The 18,011-nt window shown below is 42.9% G+C and overlaps 1 protein-coding gene across 1 annotated transcript; it reads right to left on the bottom strand.

Moving 5' to 3' along the window:
* Positions 1-7,740: 7,740 nt before the first annotated feature.
* On the bottom strand, positions 7,741-17,184 carry TTC32 (tetratricopeptide repeat domain 32). The gene is made up of 3 exons (XM_085610632.1): positions 16,916-17,184; positions 9,070-9,233; positions 7,741-8,175 (listed from the first exon to the last, which is right to left on the bottom strand). Exons 1-3 carry the CDS (start codon positions 17,038-17,040, stop codon positions 8,036-8,038), a joined length of 429 nt encoding a protein of 142 aa, XP_085466758.1. The 5' UTR covers positions 17,041-17,184; the 3' UTR covers positions 7,741-8,035.
* Positions 17,185-18,011: the final 827 nt, after the last annotated feature.

The raw sequence follows: 18,011 nt of genomic DNA, 5'->3' as shown, positions 1-18,011 counted from the left end.
AGTACCTGCATCGTTTTAGTGGAAATAAAGTCTCGCAGCCATGTGTTTTTTACAATGATATGCAAGTGCTCACATTCAGCATAGGTCTCCGAATCTGCATGTCTCTCCGAGCGGTCAGAACACGGGATGTTCTCCCATCCGACTCCCTTCCACACAGTCTGCTCTTTCTGCTCTCGTGGCATTTCCTAAGTAGGTAGGGCGACTGCAGTGGGTCATGCTCCCGGTTTTAAATGCCAAACAAAGTCTCCAATTCCAAGGAGCCCCCGACCCTTCAGGGTGGCCTCACGGAACAGTGAGCATGGAGCAGCTCACCAGCACACACCGTGACCAAACAAAGATGCGAGGCCCATCTCGGAGATAAAAGCATTTATTTCGAAGACAGCAGCACTAATCTTCTATCACCTTACGCGTTTCGGCTGTCGCCTTGCTCACAGGTAAGAAGTTAACAATTGCAAAGTGCGTTGTGCTTGCTTTTTTAAACATAATGTCACATGACCTTTCATTCGAAATACTGGCCCCATAATGCATTGTACTGTTCGTAATTTCATTACACATGGAATCATAATTAATCCTCAATCAGCATGTTATTTCAGCATTATTTTCTTTAGTACCTGCATCGTTTTAGTGGAAATAAAGTCTCGCAGCCATGTGTTTTTTACAATGATATGCAAGTGCTCACATTCAGCATAGGTCTCCGAATCTGCATGTCTCTCCGAGCGGTCAGAACACGGGATGTTCTCCCATCCGACTCCCTTCCACACAGTCTGCTCTTTCTGCTCTCGTGGCATTTCCTAAGTAGGTAGGGCGACTGCAGTGGGTCATGCTCCCGGTTTTAAATGCCAAACAAAGTCTCCAATTCCAAGGAGCCCCCGACCCTTCAGGGTGGCCTCACGGAACAGTGAGCATGGAGCAGCTCACCAGCACACACCGTGACCAAACAAAGATGCGAGGCCCATCTCGGAGATAAAAGCATTTATTTCGAAGACAGCAGCACTAATCTTCTATCACCTTACGCGTTTCGGCTGTCGCCTTGCTCACAGGTAAGAAGTTAACAATTGCAAAGTGCGTTGTGCTTGCTTTTTTAAACATAATGTCACATGACCTTTCATTCGAAATACTGGCCCCATAATGCATTGTACTGTTCGTAATTTCATTACACATGGAATCATAATTAATCCTCAATCAGCATGTTATTTCAGCATTATTTTCTTTAGTACCTGCATCGTTTTAGTGGAAATAAAGTCTCGCAGCCATGTGTTTTTTACAATGATATGCAAGTGCTCACATTCAGCATAGGTCTCCGAATCTGCATGTCTCTCCGAGCGGTCAGAACACGGGATGTTCTCCCATCCGACTCCCTTCCACACAGTCTGCTCTTTCTGCTCTCGTGGCATTTCCTAAGTAGGTAGGGCGACTGCAGTGGGTCATGCTCCCGGTTTTAAATGCCAAACAAAGTCTCCAATTCCAAGGAGCCCCCGACCCTTCAGGGTGGCCTCACGGAACAGTGAGCATGGAGCAGCTCACCAGCACACACCGTGACCAAACAAAGATGCGAGGCCCATCTCGGAGATAAAAGCATTTATTTCGAAGACAGCAGCACTAATCTTCTATCACCTTACGCGTTTCGGCTGTCGCCTTGCTCACAGGTAAGAAGTTAACAATTGCAAAGTGCGTTGTGCTTGCTTTTTTAAACATAATGTCACATGACCTTTCATTCGAAATACTGGCCCCATAATGCATTGTACTGTTCGTAATTTCATTACACATGGAATCATAATTAATCCTCAATCAGCATGTTATTTCAGCATTATTTTCTTTAGTACCTGCATCGTTTTAGTGGAAATAAAGTCTCGCAGCCATGTGTTTTTTACAATGATATGCAAGTGCTCACATTCAGCATAGGTCTCCGAATCTGCATGTCTCTCCGAGCGGTCAGAACACGGGATGTTCTCCCATCCGACTCCCTTCCACACAGTCTGCTCTTTCTGCTCTCGTGGCATTTCCTAAGTAGGTAGGGCGACTGCAGTGGGTCATGCTCCCGGTTTTAAATGCCAAACAAAGTCTCCAATTCCAAGGAGCCCCCGACCCTTCAGGGTGGCCTCACGGAACAGTGAGCATGGAGCAGCTCACCAGCACACACCGTGACCAAACAAAGATGCGAGGCCCATCTCGGAGATAAAAGCATTTATTTCGAAGACAGCAGCACTAATCTTCTATCACCTTACGCGTTTCGGCTGTCGCCTTGCTCACAGGTAAGAAGTTAACAATTGCAAAGTGCGTTGTGCTTGCTTTTTTAAACATAATGTCACATGACCTTTCATTCGAAATACTGGCCCCATAATGCATTGTACTGTTCGTAATTTCATTACACATGGAATCATAATTAATCCTCAATCAGCATGTTATTTCAGCATTATTTTCTTTAGTACCTGCATCGTTTTAGTGGAAATAAAGTCTCGCAGCCATGTGTTTTTTACAATGATATGCAAGTGCTCACATTCAGCATAGGTCTCCGAATCTGCATGTCTCTCCGAGCGGTCAGAACACGGGATGTTCTCCCATCCGACTCCCTTCCACACAGTCTGCTCTTTCTGCTCTCGTGGCATTTCCTAAGTAGGTAGGGCGACTGCAGTGGGTCATGCTCCCGGTTTTAAATGCCAAACAAAGTCTCCAATTCCAAGGAGCCCCCGACCCTTCAGGGTGGCCTCACGGAACAGTGAGCATGGAGCAGCTCACCAGCACACACCGTGACCAAACAAAGATGCGAGGCCCATCTCGGAGATAAAAGCATTTATTTCGAAGACAGCAGCACTAATCTTCTATCACCTTACGCGTTTCGGCTGTCGCCTTGCTCACAGGTAAGAAGTTAACAATTGCAAAGTGCGTTGTGCTTGCTTTTTTAAACATAATGTCACATGACCTTTCATTCGAAATACTGGCCCCATAATGCATTGTACTGTTCGTAATTTCATTACACATGGAATCATAATTAATCCTCAATCAGCATGTTATTTCAGCATTATTTTCTTTAGTACCTGCATCGTTTTAGTGGAAATAAAGTCTCGCAGCCATGTGTTTTTTACAATGATATGCAAGTGCTCACATTCAGCATAGGTCTCCGAATCTGCATGTCTCTCCGAGCGGTCAGAACACGGGATGTTCTCCCATCCGAATAAATACACACACACACACACACATTTATATGTTGTTTTCATTTGACATCTGGGAAAGCCTTTCTGTTAGACAGTGTTGCACAAATAAAACCCCATGCTTTATTCTGAAAACTAACTTTTGATGTACCTCATTTTCTGAGAGTGAAATCCCTTTTCAGGGGATTTTTATTGCTTTGTCATGTGTGTGCCTCCGTGTGTGTGGGGGGGGGGTATTTTCTATTATTTGGGAGGGTGAAGCAATTCAGCATAGAAATGCAGGTTGTGAATATTGAATTGGTTGGGTTTGGTTCAAGAAATTCTGATGGTACTGAAATCCTATTCTATGACCCACAGCTGCAATTTGGAACTATTTTACGGTTTGTTGTTTGCTTGGCTCTGGTTCTTTTGTCTTTTGCTTGACAAAATCAGCAATATTTAAGTCATACAATTAGTCAGACATCAATATGCACAATACGAACTATTGGTTTATGCTGAAGATATGTTAGTCAATATGAAATATAGGCGCCTCTTAGACTTTTGGAAATAATAAAGTGATGCTCTCCCCTAGCTGGGAATAGCAAAAACTGGAACAGCAACTTATTTCATGTTGAATTTAAGTGTTCTCAAAATATAGAGGAGTGAAATGAAAATCTACAGTTATTAAGTATCTTCGGATGGCTTTAATAAAAACAATTAGATTAACAATAGATTTCAATAGTTAAATGAGAATTAATAATTAGTTGTCAAATGAAGAAATTGGACTGACTCTCTATCAGCAGGTATAATAAATAAGCCGTAAGTGACAAAAATATTGTGGTCAATCTTTCACAACATCGCCTGACTGAGGATGAGCTGAGGGTACTTAATAAGGGCTTAGGATATGTCTCTACCCCCAAACATGATGGTTTTAAACTTCGGGGTGAATTATATGGCCTCATGAGAAAAATTAAACTCAAAACGTTTTTTGAGGTCAAAGAACAGGATAACCCCTCCATTTTCTCGACTAATTTACGCTGCCCCTCACAGTTCTGTCCTCCCAACAATCTGGTAGGTCGAGAGGTGCAAGTATTTGAGCAGAAAGTTCTGCAGGACATTCTAGGCCTGGAGCAAAATATGAAAACTATCACACATAGTAATATGAGTGGTCGAGACTGGCAGGCGTTAAAAACCATACAGAGCAATGCCGCCATCACCATCAAACCGGCCGATAAGGGCGGGGCGGTGGTGGTGATGAACACTGAAGACTATGAGATTGAAGTGGCTAGACTTTTGGGAAACCGTCACAATTTCAGACCTCTTGTAAGGGACCCCACAAAAGAACTACAGGCAACCATTATCCAGCTGACCACAGACGCTAAGGAAAAGATATGGTTAACGTACAAAGAGGCTGAATTCCTGATCAACTTGAAACCAAGGGTGCCAGCATTTTATATAGTGCCCAAAATCCACAAAGCCCAGCGACCACCCCCTGGGCGCCCGATAGTTTTGGGTATCCAGTCACTATTGGAACCTTTTTCTCAGTTTTCAGACTACTTCTTGAGAGAATGTGTCATCACACAACTGTCTTATGTTCAAGACACCACCGATGTGCTAAGAATATTGGAGGATGTAGTATACGACCCGCATAACCAATTCTTAGTCACTATAGACATAGAATCGTTGTACACCAGCATCCCCCAGGAAGCAACACTGGTGGCAGCAGCACACGCCCTGGGGGAATGCAAGTGGTTTTATGATACCTCTCAGATATTTGTTCTACAATGCATAGAAATTGCCCTCACTCAAAATTTCTTTGCCTTCAAGGGCCAGATGTACCTACAGGTGTCCGGTACCTCGATGGGGGCTACATTCGCTCCCAGTCTGGCCTGCATCTATGTAGGCCAGTTCGAGGCCCAGTATATCAATCCGGACACTAATCTCTTCCAGAGGAACATTGTCCTCTGGAAGAGATATATAGATGATGTCTTGTGCATATGGTCGGGCACACAGAATAGACTCAATGAGTTTTTAGAGTGGCTTAATAATCTCGACGAGTGCCCGAAATGTACATGGATTCACAGCGACATACCTTGACCTTGAAATTGAAGCTGTTGACTCTAAGTTGGTGACCAATGTACATCAAAAACCTACTGACAAAAACTCACTGCTACATTATAGATCATACCATCCATCCGAGGGCACTCCGAGATAATCTACCGGTGGGCCAGTTTCTGCGATATCGGCAGAACTGCTCGTCGTTACAAACATATTCGGAGCAGGCTGATGAACTATCTAGAAAGTTGGAGGACCGTGCTTATCCTCAAAATGTGATTAAGCAGGCAAGAAAGCGAGCACTAAATACTCCACGTGCCGCCCTTCTAGAAAGAACATCCAAGAATAGTGGAGACTGCATTCCAGTGGTTACCACCTTTGGACCACTCTCCACGAAAATCAGACAGATCATCAGGAGGCATTGGCATTTGCTGAATACCCCAAGTATGATCATGCCACAACCACGATTCGCCTTTAAACGATCAGCTAACATTCGGGATCGCGTAGTGCACACTCGACAAAGACAAGAACCCAGGGAAACCGGGGTACCACAGGGACACTACCCTTGTGGTAGCTGCTCAGTGTGTGAGCTTACTGCCCCGGCAAAAATTTCATCCTTGCCAGTAAAAAAACATGGTCTTTGAATAGGTTTAGCAACTGTAATACCATGAATGTTATTTACAGACTCACGTGTCCGTGTGACCTACACTATATAGGTCTCACGACACGGAGAGTCAAAGTCAGGATTCAAGAACACCTGAGCACACTGCGTGCAGGGAAATTTACAACTAAATTGGTACAACACTTTCAGGCACTCATACACGCGCCGAAGGACGTTCGGTGGGTTGTGCTAGAAAGGGTAACGGGTGACCACTACAATTTGGAACCTAGACTCAGTACCAGAGAGGCACGCTGGATCTATCAAGAAGGGGTGGACCAGATTGGATTAAACGACGTTATTGAATGGAATTAGGTCAGCGTGTAACAAAGCAATCATCTTTCGTTTTGTTGACGCTTCTTTGACATCCCTGTGATGCTCTAGCACTCGCACTCTACTGATGCAGACAAATATAAAAGGTCCTCCTTTTTTCCTTTTTTCAATGACATTCCACCCATTGAACAGTAGGTCATACCTTTTAAGTGAATGTCTGTTGCACACTCGTCCCCATTATAGGGATAGGTAGGAATATACTCTGCCTGTATATATTAGGTGGTTGCTGCCATAATTTAAAAATCAGCTGGGGAATAATACACGCTTCACTTATTGTCAATAAAGTTATCTAAATCATATAAAAAATATGTACACACATAACGGCTCGTGCTCCCTACTTGTTGATTTAATATAGAGCCTGAACATGAGCGCAAGTGTGGCACATGTAATGAATAATGTAGTGATGTTAATTAGGAAATGTGGCGATATATGTCATGACAACAGTAGATATATCAATAAAAACTAGAGACGCAATTCTATGATTACGAAAGATTAAGATGGATACCACTCACACGTAATACCTATCTATATATAGAGGGAGCGTAATATGCAGCACAAAATTGGATAGAAGAACAGTACATCGGACCCATTTCAATATGGCGCCGGTGCTTTTCCTTATCGGTAGCAGACACTGACTGGAAGATGGAAGGCGGGGCCAGTGGCGCATGAGGTGATGTGGCGCGCCCGGCTCGGTAAAAACTCCCAGTATGGACCGGACCAACGTGGTGCTGAGGTAATGCCAGACACCGACGCGGTGAAGAAATTGCCGTGAGTTTCCCCTTGCCAAGGAAACATGTCGGCTTTTAATGGGCAGACACACAGCACTGAATAAAGTTTAAAAGCTAGTGTGATCTAGCTCGGTTTTACATTTGGGATGAGCGGAGTAATAGCACGGTCTCCGTCGTCCCAACTTTATTTGGGTTGATTCTGCCGCACATTGAGAGAAACTATCTGGTGCAGAGGCAGTTATTGATATCACACTGGCACCTTGCATATATTTAAATATTTTTTCTTTTCACTTTATCACAGTTTTGTCAAGGATTGGTGGTTGCCGACGATGAGAACCTGAGGAAGCAGGCGAGTACCATCCTGCTCTCTCCCTTGGTGTTACTTCCGTGAGGCACCGCCAATCCTCCTTCACATTTTTCCACAATTTCTTTTGCTCCGTTGAGCAGGTCACATCACATGAGAGGATGGGCTTAACTGTGGGAGACACTAGTTAGAACAAACACAACTGACAGTTTTGAAGTGTTCTAATAAAAGTGATCCAGATCCCAGTAATACAGACGGTATAGATGTAACTACTGGTCCAATAGATTGTTTTGAATGATTCATAACAGACGTGAAGGGATTTGAGTATCAGTATCACTATGTGAACAGGTCCTTTTTTGTGTATGATTATAAGAGTGTGGGACGACCTGTTCTCTACCCCTAAGCTCCTTACTGTATATGATAACAAATAAGGGAACTCCGCACCCAATCAGAGTCTTGCCGATCCCAGATTTGAATTCTAAAATCTGGAAAATATAGCTTTTAATCCTTCTAATGTTAATAAAATGAATACAATTTAGTTTTACATCAATGACCCTTTTATTAAAGTGCATAGAGACAAATTTGTTCAGAGTGTGCCCCATATAAATTATGATTGTAAATATTACAATCATGAACTTCATCTGATTCGGTCTCAATCTCAGACTTCCCTAACCTGATGATATGGCTAGCTGACATTGTATTGTCTTAATCACTGTGTTTTGCAATACAAACATAAACACATTAATTCAAATCATATTTACTTAATATGTCTTTTTGGCTTCAACCATCATCATGACGATTCAAAGGTAATCAAATATGTCCTTAATGATCAGGAGGAATTTTCCATATGTCTCTTACACCATTTTTCTTTATCAATAGTTGTTTGTTTTAGACTCTGGACAGCATCCTGAAATCCTGGATTGAGCTCCAAAACTTTGTTGAAATCCTTTACAGCTTCATCAAAAAAGGCTGCAATTAAACAAATGACATCCAGTTTTAAAGGCTATCCTTATTACAGTGCTACAATTGTTACTAGGTGAGATCAAGGTAAATTGAGTTGACATCTTTCCTCAACTAGTGATATAGTAGTTGGAAGTGGGAAAAGTACCAATGGCATTAAGCATGTCATAGGTTACATGGGGTTCAGATATCTAGGAGTCAGTGTCAGTAGAGGTAATAGAAATTTTAATCTAAACCTATTTTGACTGCAGAAAGATAACATACATTAAGTTCGCAGTTTGATCCCACACTTGAGATGTATATTATATATATATTATATACCATATAAGTGAAAAATAAATATGACCCAATGACATGTTATTTAGAGCAACTGTACAAATAAACACACATTTGTTACTAGGGTGCAAAGGTCAAATTTAAGTTTATTGCCAATTGTCACAGCAGAGTGAACTTGGCATGATGAAAACACTATTTATTGTCTCACACATTTCATATTACAATTACGTTACACATGCAAACAATTCTGCTAATGTTCACAAGACCTCCTCAATATCATTTTATTGTACTGCACAAATTTAGCCTCTTCCATCCTGGTTTCTGTTAAATATATTTTTTTTTAACAGACATAAAATAATCTCATGGCATAACCTATATATAGAGAGGAGTGTAATGTAATTAGCTATTTGTTACCACTGTTGGGGAGGGGCATTATGACCCAATAGCAGTTCACCTCTCATGAGTTTTGGTCCCTACCCACATTCAGCAATGATAATTAATATAATATTACTCTCTATGCCTCTCATATATGTATCTATAGATCATAAGTATGCCTTAAGACAGATGTCTCCATTTGGAAGCCCCATAAATGTGAAAGTAAAGTTGAAACTTCATGCAAAGATTTACCTAGTCGGTATCTTATCAGTCCTCTGTTGTAATAAGGAACTTCGAAATTTGGCTTGCTTTCAATAGCTTTTGTATAGTCATCCATCGCTTCATAGAAGTCAACTCTAAAATATTTGATTTGTCCTCGGTTATTGTATGCCACAGCCAGTTCATCTGCACTGCATCTGTTTAAACACAAAATACAAAATTGAGAAAAAGTGCTTAGATCTAACTATTTGACACTTTTGCTCCAGCAATCTACAAGTCACTTTTGGTATAATCGGATGTAGAAGATATTTTTCCTTATAGGTTTCGCATACCACACAGCTTTAGCTGCTTGCAGGTGAAAATCTCTTTTGGACCATACCAACAACTAACAGTGGGCTGTAAGCCCGTCCACTGATTAGCATTGGTTAGCTAAATTGTCACTCGCATTTGCTTACTGCTTATTCAATGGATTTCCTTCCTCTGCTTGCATTTGTCCCTCTCTAGGGGTATCGACTATTCACTATCCTTTTGATTTGCAAACTTGCATTCTGCCACTGCTCACATTTAGGGAACTACTTTTTTCTTTAAGAACTGCATGAGAATGCATGTGTTTTCAGGATGTCTCCCTCAGGTGCAGCTGTCTGCACACCAAATCCCCGTATCTCTCTCCCCAAGCACTTTGTAGCTCCCTACTCCCCCATTTGCTCTCTTCCTTGTGCGCCGCCCGGACGCCACCCTACAAGTTCAGTGTTGCTCCATCATTCCTCCACTGTCGCCACTGCTTCCAACTCCCTTTCCTCAACCTTGGCTTTTATTTTTTTTTAATAGTTTTCTTAATTATGTCCCCCTGCCCCGGTTCATTGCTTCCCCGCCCACTTTTCAATGTTTCCCTGCCCGCTTTCCAATGTTTCCCTTCCACCTTCTCCTTCGTTGCTGCCCCATCGATGGCTGCAATTTCGGATCGGTAATTATCAGTAATTTAAAAAAAGAGAACGAAAATGGCACCCACACCAATCAGCATAAATGCACGATGGCGCATAGAAGTCGTTATTCATGTGCGCGCTTACCGAATGACGTAGCCCAAGCCGCGTTATGATGCATTTTTCTTTTTTGGGTGGTTTTGCAGAGCATTGACAAAAACCATTAGAAAAGTCAATAGGTCACAAATGCAAAACCTACACACATTGCCAATGCCTGTGCTATTTTGTGGGTTGCAATACTTTACCGTTTGTGATTGGACTTATGCTTTTCATTATAGCTTCCCAGTTTTTATTTGAAATAACTCATTTATGCATGTCACTGTAGGTTTTTTACACACGCTGAACGCTGTCACTTATCTGGTACACTGGCAAATATCACAATGGCCTTTTTAGAAAAAATACATAATACAAATCAGTATATTGTAGAAAAACAAAATAAAATGTAATAATTCGGAATATCAAGTAAAAAAAAAAAAAGAATCATTGTCGCTTTCAGCCAGTAGGATAGATCAGGAAGTAATTAAAGAACCTGTTACATAGTCCTAAGTAGAACCCTCAGTTGTAGGATCAGTTATCAGAAGGAATGGTTCAGCCAGTCATCCATTTGAAGTGAATAAGTAGAGTATTTTTCTTATATTTTTTCGTAATAGCTTTCTCTGATAATACAGCGTTTAGAAGCTAACTCAACCCCGATGGGGCTGCACTAAGAACAAATGGAATTTTTTGTGTGCGGAAGTGGGGAAACTGTGCTGGCTCTTTGCTCACAAAGAGTTCTGTCAATGGCCCACCGTCCTTGCCTACAGCGTGGTGGAGAGGAAACAAAGGTGACCCTGCAGGGCCCCCTGTGCCACCACTGAATGGGGATGCAAACGGGGGGGGGGGGGCACAACATGTGTGCCCCCTGTGTACCTGCGCCCAGTTCCTGCATTGCATGGACTTTTCAGTCCATGCCTTGCAGGAACTGTTTTTGGCGTTCCCATTGCAGTGCCCATTTTTGGCGGCACCGCCATGGGAATGCCAAAAAAACCCACCAGACAGGAGGAAACTCCAAATCTGGCAGGCGGTCTGACCATGGCTTTGGCAGTGCTGTGGCGGGGGCAGACCCATGGCCGCACCACCAAAGTCGTAATCAGGCCCCAACCAGCAGATTGGACTTTGGAAATGCCCTCTACACCGGGATCAACAAGTCTCTGATCCGCAACTCCGGACCATACAAGAACACTGCAGCCAGACTCGTCCTCGTCATCCCTCGACACAAACACATAACCCAACACCTGCGAAGCCTACACTGGCTCCCTGTCGAGAAGAGAGTAACTTTCAAGATACTCACTCACGCCGACGAATGCCTCCACAACAGCAGGCCACAATACCTCATCGACAGAATCTCTTTCAACGTACCCAAGGGAAACTTCTGATCCGCCGACCTCGCCAACCCCCCGCGTATCTGCAGAGCAAGGACGGGTGGAAAACGTTCTACTTCGCAGCCAAGACCTGGAACGAGCTCCCGATCAACATCAGACATGCCCCCACCCTACACATCTGCAGGAAGACCCTCAAGACCTGGCTCTTCTACTGACCGGAGCTGCTCCCCCTCACCCCCCATGCCTTGAGACCCTCACGGGTTAGTAGCGCGCTTAATTGACTGATTGATTGATTGATTGAGTGTGCAGAAAATAGGGTGCGGTACTAGGAGGAGCTTATCTCCTCAGCTTTGCATGCCTTTTTTGGGCAGTTTTATTGCCTTTAAGTACCATTTTAGGTTAGTGTCCTAATTAATAGAATTTTGATTCTGAGCAAGTATTTAAGCTTTAGGTTTCATAACAGCATAGCAAGTGGTTGGACATCCAATGTTTTGGGGACCTGTAAGGAACGACGTTTAAAGCATTGCACTATTTTAACAGGAAGTATTATTAGCATTTGGCCCTGGGGAGCTCTAGTACAGTGCTTAATTTGAGCCGGTGGTATACAGTGCTCGGCACCGCCACTTAATTGTCAACACCAGCACTTAAGACAGTCTGTCATAGGGTGGAGCTGTTTGTCTAAAATATAGATGAACAGAGCAACATTTTATTAATTCAATGCACATAAAAATTTACTAATACCTGCTGCATAAGCCATTTTTACAGCTTTGGCGGCCTGGAATAGTCTAAATATGTGTCAGGGCACATCGATCCTGTCTTACCGTTTTTTTCTGTGTCACAATATGTAGATGTGATGCAGCTGTGCAAATGCACTAGTTCAGAAACTGAGGGGGTTACTGCCTGTTGCAATGAAATGGTTTTAAGCAAAGTCAAGGAATTTGTTCATCAGGGATTGGCCTCACGTTAAGAATTTTAAGAGGGACCTGCTTGTGTTTTGCCAACTAGCAGACCAACTCACTGTTGAAAACGACATCCTTATGCGGGGTGACAAAATAGTGGTTCCCAATCAGCTTCGACCCAAAATTCTTGTGTTAGGCCACAAAGCTCATTTGGAAGCCACCACTGCCAAAAAGACTTTGAGGTACTATTTTTGGTGGCCTTACATGGGCTCTGATGTCAACAAATTTGTTGACAAATGTCAGAAGAGCATTTTTTCTAACAAACACTGGAAGTCCCAAGATAATCCTTTGGTCACTACACCATTACCCCAGGGTTCCTGGCACAAACTTGCACTCGGCTTTGCTAGGCCAGTGGGGTCCCTACCTTTTGATAGTAAGTAAGTAATTGTTGTCATAGATTATTTTTCAAAGTGGATATACTATCACTTTGTGCAGGAGACACCCACACGAAGAGTCATCAAATTTTTTAACAAACTTTTTGCCTTGGAAGGGTACTCTGAGGAACTTGTCACTGACAATGAGGTGCAACTTGTATTAGATGCTATGGAATCCTTCATAAAGGATAGGGGTGTTAAACACTACAATATTCCCCTGTACTTGCCTCGTTCTAATGGGGCTGTTGAGAGGGCCAATAGATTGATTAAGGAGGGTATCAAACTGCTCTCACATGCAACAAAGATGTCACAGGGTTCCTTCAAGACAAAATTTGGGCATATCATAATATTCCACATGGTCTCACTGGAGTGTCTCCTTTTTTTACTGTTACGTGGTAGAGAAGCTCACACTGGTTTGTGTCCCAGGTGGCTTAAAGATAAGGCGCCTAATAGATTGGATGAAGTTGTGAATCTCAAGGATCTAGAATCTAGAGTTCAAAAATCACAAATGAACACCATAAATTTTCATGACAAGAAAAGGGAAGTGTGCACACCACATGCTGTGGTATGGTCATGGGTTGTGTTGAGGAATATGAAACCAAGAAGATCCATAGTGGATTTCAACTTTAATGGCCCTTTCATAGTCTCCAAGGTTTCTCACCCATCGCTGCTATTGGAGGATGGACGATGGTGGGCCATAAAGAACTTGGTTCTTTTGAGTGATTTTCAAAGTACGGTTGTTGGGAGTTATTTGCAACAATCTCCCAAAAATGCCGTGTTTTTACCCCCTTTGGATTCATATTTCAATGCTCAGGACACTGTTCAGTCTCGTCTTCACCAACCTCAAACCCATGTTGCAGGTAATTAACATACTACTGATCAGGGCATTAGTTCTCATATAGATTCAAGAGTCATTGTGGGTTCTTCCAGAGCACATCTTGCTAATGACTGGGTTACTACCAGAAGTGGTAGAGTGTCAAAAAAGCAAAACCAAAGGGGATGATGGACGGAGTGTTCAACATTGCAAGCACTCACCCCCAGTCAACTGATCTGGGTTTAATCCATCACCATTCTTTAGCTCACTCCGCCACCCCAGTTCAGACATGGCCATATGCAAATCAGTCTGACCCTGTGCCTCAGGGGAACAGTCCAGCCCGAACTACCAAGCCATGTCTTCCCTGGACTGGAAACAAGCATCCTGGGGCCAGTTTCTGGCTAATCAGCCGTCATCAGCCAGGCTAGCTTGAATCCAGTGGCAAAGTGAGCAAGGGACCCACGTCAGGGCATACCCTGCCAACTTAGGGCGAACAAAGCAAAACCAAAGGGGATGATGGACGGAGTGTTGAACATTGCAAGCAGTCACCCCCAGTCAACTGATCTGGGTTTAATCCATCATCATTCTTTAGCTCACTCCGCCACCCCAGTTCAGACATGGCCATATGCAAATCAGTCTGACCCTGTGCCTCATGGGAACAGTCCAGCCCGAACTGCCAAGCCATGTCTTCCCTGGACCGGAAACAAGCATCCTGCGACCGGTTTCTGGCTAATCAGCCATCATCAGCCAGGCTAGCTTGAATCCAGTGGCAAAGTGAGCAAGAGACCCACGTCTGGGCATACCCTGCCAACTTAGGGCGAACAAAGCAAAACCAAAGGGGATGATGGCAGGGGATGATTTCAGTGTCAAAAAACCTTTGTATTTACAGGATTTTACCATGCAAGGCTTTTTTGTTGTTTTTTGGGAGGGAAAAGGGAGATGTGTTATATGCTAACAATGTTGGGAGTACGTGACTGGTTAGAGCGTGCATTCTACTCGTGCCTCTGTGGGTGGCTCCTGTGATTTTCCTTTGTATCTCTGCATCCTACAAACGCTGATCTGTGTTTTGCAGGTCTCGTTACTGAACCGGTCGTTTGTAACACCATTCAGCAACAGAGCAGCGGGCACGGAGGTCGTTGGAGGATGGGCTCAACGTATATGCTTTTACTCGACGTATGAAGATTCCTTGTGACAACGTACCAGTTTCTCCTGGATTCCTTCCTTCCATACAATATCCTTCTCAAATGACTGACAGCTATAGACATGTTTCCCTCTGAACTGGCAGTTGGCTATAAAACACAGCTGCATGATTTATTCCATGTGGATTACAGATGGGAGCAGACTAATCCCTATGGCTTTACATGGTTAGGCATTATTTATTTAGTATAGTTCTTCTGTGAGAAGCATGCAGTGCTTGCATAGGTTTTACTGACAGAAATGATTAAAGCTCTATTATGCTGCTATAGCTGAGTTAAGTAACTAGTCGTCCATGAATGCACAACTCATATGTCATGAGATGTCATCACCAGCTCATGTGAAGTCATTTCTGGTGATGTCAAGGTGATTCAAATTACTTATTCTAAAGCCTATATGAAAACCATATCTCATCTTGGCCAAAGATTATTGGAAAGTAGGTAATACACATTTCTGCTATAATTATTCCTGGAACACAATGCACGGTAGAACGAGTCTTTTCTGAAGTTATGAAACTAACATGTTTCATTGTGAAAATGATCCTTGCTGTAAACAGTATAAAACGGGAGTATAAAAGTCTTAGACGCTAGTAAATATCACTGTCATGACTAGACACTTTTATGAATGTTACATAATTGCCAGTGACTTAATAAGGGTGGACAACATTCTTTTTTCTGTAGGGTTGTCCTTTTTTGAGTGGTCTGCCCTGCTGCCTAGTGACATGTTGCAGGGTGAGAAGTGTACTGCATTTTCCCACTCACTTGACTAGCTGTAGAGTAGGATCTAAGTGGCAAAGACTTTTTCCGTTCTATATGATCTTTGCAAGAGGACACTATCAGTGACTGGAAGGGAGGATCTCCAGCAAAGCAGTCCTAAATAACGCAGGTTCATAGGTAAGCTCAATTTTAGATATGCCAGTACCGATTGTGACCACCTGCCTTTAAACAACGATGAATGTGGGAATGAACATGCTGGGATCTTCTACTAGAAAGTAGGCTAAAGAATGTGCATATTGTTAGGTTAGTGGAAACAATCACAGAGAGAAAATGATTGACCCAAGATAAATTAGTTACTTAAAGCGGGAGAAGAAAACTGCAACATGCTACTACCTGCTTCAAATGATATACATGTACTACCATATTACATTTTAGAATATACCATGAGGTTGGGTGCTGCCCCCTTCCCCTGATAACGCATGAAATGATGAAATGCATGAAAAAAAGAAAACAGTAGCACCTAAAAAGGGAGAAGTAGAAAGATCCAAATAATGGGTCCATGCTCCAGGGGAGGGACTAAAGCCAAAAGAAGAACACAAATCCACACATTCGGATGAATAAGAAGCAAGCAAATGTGAGGGACAATAAAGCCAAACATTGATAAGCAATTCTCGTACTGAGGCTTAGTCACAGCTCTGTCCATACATTTAGTTACCGGCTTGCAAAATCCCCAGCTATTTGAGCACACACATCTCTATACTAATACCAACTGTAAGCTAACAACACGTCTTACAGTAGACAGTGCAAACACTATATTAGGTGAGACATGAAAATAACTCAGAAGATCACATCTATTCCTGTTATCTGCCCACCTCAACCTTAGTGCACTTGTTTTTTTCCATCACACTTGCGTGTTGAACATATTTCTATGCGCTCTTAATATTAGCGTAGAATTGTGAGATTTCCTCTTTGGGTCTTTTGGCGTCATCGGTGGATACCAATATTCACCAACGGCGAGCAGTCAAGGTTTATTCCGGGAGATGGTAAAGGGACTGAAACTCTAAAATAGTATTAGATAATCACTTTCAATACGCTCAATATCCATCCAGCAGTTACAGCTTTTAAGATGGCCTGGTTTAAAGGAGGGATTATGAAATTAACTCTCATTAACGCGCTTCGCAACTCGTAATATACAGCTTGCTCCCCAAACAAACACCTGACGACTCAACAAGGGTAGTATCCTGCGAATCACTAATGGGAGTTATTGACCTAAACTCACTCGACGCCACTAGACTGCGCATTTCAAATCACTATGCAACATACAAACAAGACTTTCCTACACCTAAGATGGCCACCTTAAGCATGCGCAAACAAGCGTTTACAAGGATTACTACAACCTGGTCTTGTTGTACGTTTTAGTAGGCGGCCCCGCTTATCTCTATGCAGTCCCAAGCTCACATAGTCCTAGAGATTCCGTTTACCTGCCACGTGTGCCTGCGGCCTCGTGCATGGCAATGAACTTGCTATATAGCTGTTCTGCCATATCGTACTTCTGTTGCTGGAAATGCGAGTGCGCGGAGGCCAATATCTCTCCCCCGTTCTCCATCGTATGAACCCAGCCTGCTATAGCGAGATACTGTCTCCACGGCTATACCTGGGAAAGCGACAACACGCTATTCTAAAAGAGCGAGTTTCCTTTATGCGCATTAAAGCAAGACTGGAACTCGAAGCACCCGTCCAAGACGTTTGAGGAAGTATAAAGATCATTGTAATGGTGCTCATTTAACCGCCATATTGGAAGGGTGCAACTTACCGTATAGTAAGTACAGTATTACATACATGCCAACATTTCAGAAGAGCAAAGTGGGAGATTTAAAAAAAGAAATCGGGAGAATGGGGGTTTGAATCAGGTTACTGTCATTTATGGGCTTTGTAAGTGTGGTGCTGCAGGATTGGACATTTGAAACGTAAATGCACGTTTTTTTCTTACCTTTCAGAAGCATGGAGCGCAATGGCAGGCAGAGAGGGGCTGATGCAAGAACTTCACAGGTCTTTAAAAGACCATTTACTTGTTAATGAGGCTTTGTTGGTTTTTCACCCCTTCTAGAGCCCCTGCATTGCCACTCTGACAATTGCTGGAAGAATTAGCACGTTACACAATACCAAGCCCTGTCACCTGAAACCCCCGAAGAATCGGGTTTTTGCTTGCAGGAGTCAGGAGGCGGGAGACTAGCCTTGAAATCGGTAGTCTCCCGCCTGAATCGGGAGGGTTGGCATGTCGGGTATTAGGTCTCGAAGAAAATGCTGGAGTCCAAAATAAACTCGTTTTTCCGTTTCTTACTGTTAGTAGAAACATACAGCTAAACTATAGTCCTATTTAAATCAAATGAATTAGCTTGTGAACATTGTAGTTCTTAATCGTGGACATGTTTTATTCAGTGTACGAGTAAACCTAAGTTTTGCTTAAATGTTTGTTTTGTTGCGCATAACGTTCTGTTCTGAAAGTAGTCTTAGAAGTTGGCGGAACAAAAGTGTGTGTGGAAATCCTAGAAGAAGCGGCATGGCCATGAAGCTTAA

This window comes from Triturus cristatus, chromosome 6, assembly GCF_964204655.1.
Source record: "Triturus cristatus chromosome 6, aTriCri1.1, whole genome shotgun sequence".
Classification (NCBI taxonomy): Eukaryota; Metazoa; Chordata; class Amphibia; order Caudata; family Salamandridae; genus Triturus; species Triturus cristatus.
This window is presented reverse-complemented; position numbering and strand designations above follow the sequence as displayed.

Coding starts and splice junctions, on each gene's coding strand:
- TTC32 (XM_085610632.1), bottom strand. CDS start 17,040: ATGGAGAACGGGGGAGAGATATTGGCCTCCGCGCACTCGCATTTCCAG. Junction 9,234..16,915: donor GCCGCAGGCACACGTGGCAG/GTAAACGGAATC, acceptor GTGTTTAAACAG/ATGCAGTGCAGATGAACTGG. Junction 8,176..9,069: donor ACTGATAAGATACCGACTAG/GTAAATCTTTGC, acceptor GTTTAATTGCAG/CCTTTTTTGATGAAGCTGTA.